General features: G+C 43.5%; 1 protein-coding gene across 1 annotated transcript in view; it reads left to right on the top strand.

Moving 5' to 3' along the window:
• Window positions 1–443: 443 nt before the first annotated feature.
• The window catches only part of RHOA (ras homolog family member A), an 8,357-nt gene continuing 4,167 nt past the window's right edge, over window positions 444–4,633 (top strand). The window contains exons 1-2 of the mRNA XM_010137736.1: window positions 444–604; window positions 2,924–3,044. Coding sequence (XP_010136038.1) covers window positions 449–604; window positions 2,924–3,044 — 277 coding nt within the window. The 5' untranslated portion in view covers window positions 444–448. The remainder of the gene's footprint in view (window positions 605–2,923; window positions 3,045–4,633) is intronic.

Here is a 4,633-nt window from a genome sequence, read left to right as displayed (position 1 = left end):
GGCAGCAGGCGCTCCTCAGTGCAGCTGACTGGCACTTCGTAGTTAAGACAACTCAAGGTGACAAGAAAATGTTACTGGCCTTGAAGCATCTCTTACTGATTGATTACCTAGAAGACGCTTTCCAGAAGGTGCTCTTGGACAGTGCTGCTTGCTCACTTGCTGTCCCTGGATGTTCCTATCTCACCTTTATAACAGGTCAAGAAATGCTAATTGCTGAACTTCTCTCTTTTTTTTTTGTACTCGGTGGCTCACTAGTGTGTTGACAAGTGCTAGGGAATGTTTTTCTCAAAAGGATGGGAATTTGAACTCACACCTGTCTGTGTCTCTAAGGGATGTGTAGCCCCAATTTAAAAGTTCTTATTAATTGAAAACAGTGGTTGTTAATTATTAGCATCTCAGTTAAAAGCTGTAGCGGAAGAAATAATAAGTTGTCTTTTGTTTTTCAGCTATGGCAGCCATTCGAAAAAAGCTGGTTATAGTGGGTGATGGTGCCTGTGGAAAGACTTGTCTGCTGATTGTATTTAGCAAAGACCAGTTCCCTGAAGTGTATGTTCCCACCGTCTTTGAAAATTATGTAGCAGATATTGAAGTGGATGGAAAGCAGGTATGTGTACCCTTCTGTAACAGTTAAAGTGAACTTGTGTTTATTCAGAATGGCATGGAGATCTCTGATCTTCTCTCAGTTGTTAGCACACTTGCTTAGTGCTTATGTTGTAAATATATTTTTAAATATTGTGTTCCTCTGGAAAAAAATACTTGGTTTGCTAGAACCTGCTCACATCCAATGTCTGTTTAACGACCTATTTCTAACCTTACACGGGTTGAGATTCTAAACGCCATACAGTTACTCCAGGTAAAATGTTGCAGTAGGTGGGAGGGGATGGAGCAGTTCAGACACACCTGCATGCTGAGACATGGGGGGCTGCTTGCCTTTGGAATCGTGTAGTGGAGTCCCTGCTTTGGTAGGGACCTGGTAGTGTGGTTAACAAAAGCTAGTTCCAGAGAGTCTGTTTTTCGTACTCCTGGCAAAGTGCAGAAGTCGTCTTCTTTTCAGAAGAGGTGACTGACGGGCTTCAAAGGGATTTGACTTCTGTAGTGTACCTCAGCATCATCTGTCCTACTTGTCTGAAGGAACGCATTTCTTAGCAGCCAAGCGTACCCACAGCTCACTAAGCTTCATTTTTAGTTTGTATTTCAGTAAACTAATCATTAAAATATTTCATTTTAGTTTTAAATATTCTAAAAACCAAGTTTCAGTCTGTGTGACCTCTGAATCCTTTTGTTTGCCAAAGAAGCAAATGTGCCAGACACCCGCTCCAGGAGGCAGTTTCCAGAGGGCTGCTCTCCAAACGCTGGCTAGGCTGCCTTCCACGTTTGTCGCGCAAGGTAGTGTGCAGTGGGTTAGTTGTCGCTTTCCAGGATTCTCCAGAAACACACAAAGCAGAAACTTTGCACCTTGAAACCTCAACCATTTTCAAACCCTTTTAGGCAGCTGTGCCATCTGTCTGTGTTATTACTGTAACCGCGTGGAGCTGGCCTCAGTGCCATGGGTCCTCATGTCGAGCGTGCGGCAGGTGTTGGTGCTGAGGGGGCCGAGCTTCCCTGTTGCACCCCTTGCTGCAACATGGGCCTTTGCTGTGGGTTCAGGTACAGCCAGGGCTTCTTTCAGCCAGTTCTAGTTGAGATGCAGTGTCAAACTGATACCGCTCAGTTTCGATCCTGATTTGAGCAAAAACTCTTTGAGCTAGTTTTGGGCTTCATGTTAAAATCTATTCCCAAGTGTTACAGATATGGATTATTCGAGGTTTTAGTCATGATAGTTCATGATATTTGAGTCTAAAAAGAGCTTTTCTCTCCTGTAATGTGAAAGAGTAAAAAGAAATTTACTTGTACACTAATATTAGAATGTGGTTTTCCCCCCAGGTGACAGTTTCTATCTTAAACTCTAAGGACTATTGTTTAAAATACAATATACGTACAATATCCATTTCCATCTCTTATCATCTAGTCAAACTTCCTCATTCCCTTCTGCCTGAATCTCTGCATCTCTAAATGGGCGAGCAGGGGGCATGACCTATGAGTTATGTGCAGCCGGTATATGGGTTCCGGTTCTGCCCATCTCTCTATCTCAGCTGCTGTGGACTTTTTTCCTGGATATTTTGAGTGTAAGACTTTAAACAAGAAGGAGCCCACTGCATTCCGAAGACGGACGCATCCGTGAATCTCAAGCAGGGGTATACCTTAAGAGCTTGGTTACAGTTTTGAAATTTCCTAGTTTAAATGTTGGCCATTTCTTCAGTTTTAAGCAATCCTTTTGGGGCATTCTCCCCCAGCTCCACTGTAAGCAGAAATACGGAGAACGTTAGCTACTTTATTCAGTTCTTAATAACAGAAGCTTTTCACACAAATCAGATTTATTTCAAAGCAAACTGGGAGTGTAAATTTTTGCTGTGATGGTGTTTTAATGAATTTGTACACAAATAAGAATGATCTTGATGCTTCTTAGTCACTACAGGTCCCAGCTGTAAACCAATTGAAAATGTGCCTAATCCTGAAAAGCTTATACTTTGAGAGTCCACTTTGACTGAAAACTGGTATTTCTGGAATGTTTATCAGAGAGATTCCTGGCCACTTGGAGCTGATTCCCTTCTGTTCTTCTGTCTTGCTTTTCTGACGGTAGCTTTTATGTCCTTTCAGGGAATTGACACTGGTCATGGATAGAAAAGTCTCATAGGCTGTAATAAATTGATTTTTGGAGTTGTGGAACATAGAATTTCTAATGGTTCTCCTGTCAAAGCAGTTTGTGTTGTCTCATTTGAGTGGTGTTGACTGAAATATTTTATCCATTTCTCTTGGGTTTTAGTGATTTCTGAATCAAAACTTCCCTGGTGATCTGGCTAACTGCCTTCCCTTCCTTCTGCAGGTTGAGTTGGCTTTGTGGGATACAGCAGGACAAGAAGACTATGATCGACTTAGACCGCTTTCTTATCCAGATACTGATGTTATACTTATGTGTTTTTCAATTGATAGTCCTGATAGTTTAGGTAAGTAGATCACTAAAGTAATTGGAACCACTTCTGTGTGTTGCCATATTTCCCTTGGAAACAGTGCTGTAAAATATGTGTTCATGTGCTGTAACGATCGGGAGCATTCCTAGCTCAAAATTCATACTTGTTCAGATGTCTAGTTTTCAGACATTCAGATCTAAAGGAACCTCTATTCTTCAACAGTGCTGAGTGGCGTGTTGAAAGCTGCAGCAGCACATTGTCTTTACCCGGCGCTCTGCTGCATAACTTGAGCAACACTTAGCAGGGAGGTGGCAGCTCCCTGGCCTGGGTCAGCTCTCTCAACCAGGCAACGTTGTCTGGTGGGCAGCATGCTGCTGTGCTCGTCCCTTGGGAGGTGCTGCCTTGGTGAACCCAAGCGAGCAGAAAGGCTGTAGCTGCACTCTGCCATGTCCAGGAGCCCTGTGAGCACCTAAGGTGTCCACTGAGTGGCATGGCCCACCCATGGTTGGATTTTTAAAAATATTTTCTTTTTTCTCCTTGAAAATCATAGATTCTTATACGCTTGAGACCACACTATATCCGGGAAAAGAGAGTAACTTCCTTTCTCTGTAGATGAGAAAGCTAGCTTCGTGTTTTCATCCCTTCTGCCACCCGATCCTTTTATTCGAGAGAGATCAGCTTGAAACACTGAGTTATTAATCCCAAATAGCCGGCGTTTTTGCTGTCTGCTTGGTGGCTGAAAGCACGAGCTAGAAGCACACGGGAGGGGAGTTTGCACTGAAAGGAGGGTGGCTCTCCCACTGGTGGAAATTATCAGAGGCTGTAGATCTGTACTCTTTTAGTCTGCTTTCCAGTGACTGACATCTGCTTTTGATGGACAGAAGAGAAGAACAGAGTTGCTGGATACATGATTTCTGAGCTCCAAAACCACACATTTCAACAGCCCCTGTAATAGATGGGCACCTCCTCTGTGAGGAGTCCAAGACTGAAACCGTCACTGATCGATGTATAAATCTGATCTGTAGAGACTGATGTACTTATCTTACAAAGACGTTTCTGAAGAGGATAAGGAGCAGGAGGTACCTCCTTCTCACCGGTGGGATTTGTTCACTAGTGGCTATTTATGAGGTTTCTTACTAGAATGAAGATAATGTTAAGGTTGATCTTTAGGCACATCGATTCTGTGTGTGTGACCAGCTGTGCTCTGACAAGAACCTTCTGTACAGCGACTGACTGGTACTTGTGTGTAACTGGTCAAACTTATGTCCATGCATTGGGCAGCTCCTAGCCAGGAAAAGAGAGAGACTGCTCTGCTTTGTCCGTTAATGACAGGTGGCAAATGATTTTAGCTGGTGCTCATGAATGGGATACCAGTTCTCTCTTAAGAGTGTTAAACCACTGAATCCATTGGAGTTTTCTGCTGCCAGCGTGTTCGTGATCACTGCAGGCTGTCCTTGGAGAGGCTTTTTGACTACACCTCTGATCTACCTTATGGGTGAACCCTGCCTCCCAGAGTTGTGTCTTGGGAGGAAACAAGAATGAGGCAAAAAGCATCCAGGAAGCACAGAAATGCCGTTAGTGGAAGGATTAGTCCTGAAAGCAGCTACTGCAGTGGTTGAAAAATG

The sequence above is a fragment of the Buceros rhinoceros genome, unplaced genomic scaffold, assembly GCF_000710305.1.
Source record: "Buceros rhinoceros silvestris isolate BGI_N320 unplaced genomic scaffold, ASM71030v1 scaffold27496, whole genome shotgun sequence".
In the NCBI taxonomy this organism is placed as follows: Eukaryota; Metazoa; Chordata; class Aves; order Bucerotiformes; family Bucerotidae; genus Buceros; species Buceros rhinoceros.
The sequence above is the reverse complement of the archived record's forward strand: the minus strand, read 5'-3'. Positions and strand labels throughout refer to the sequence as shown.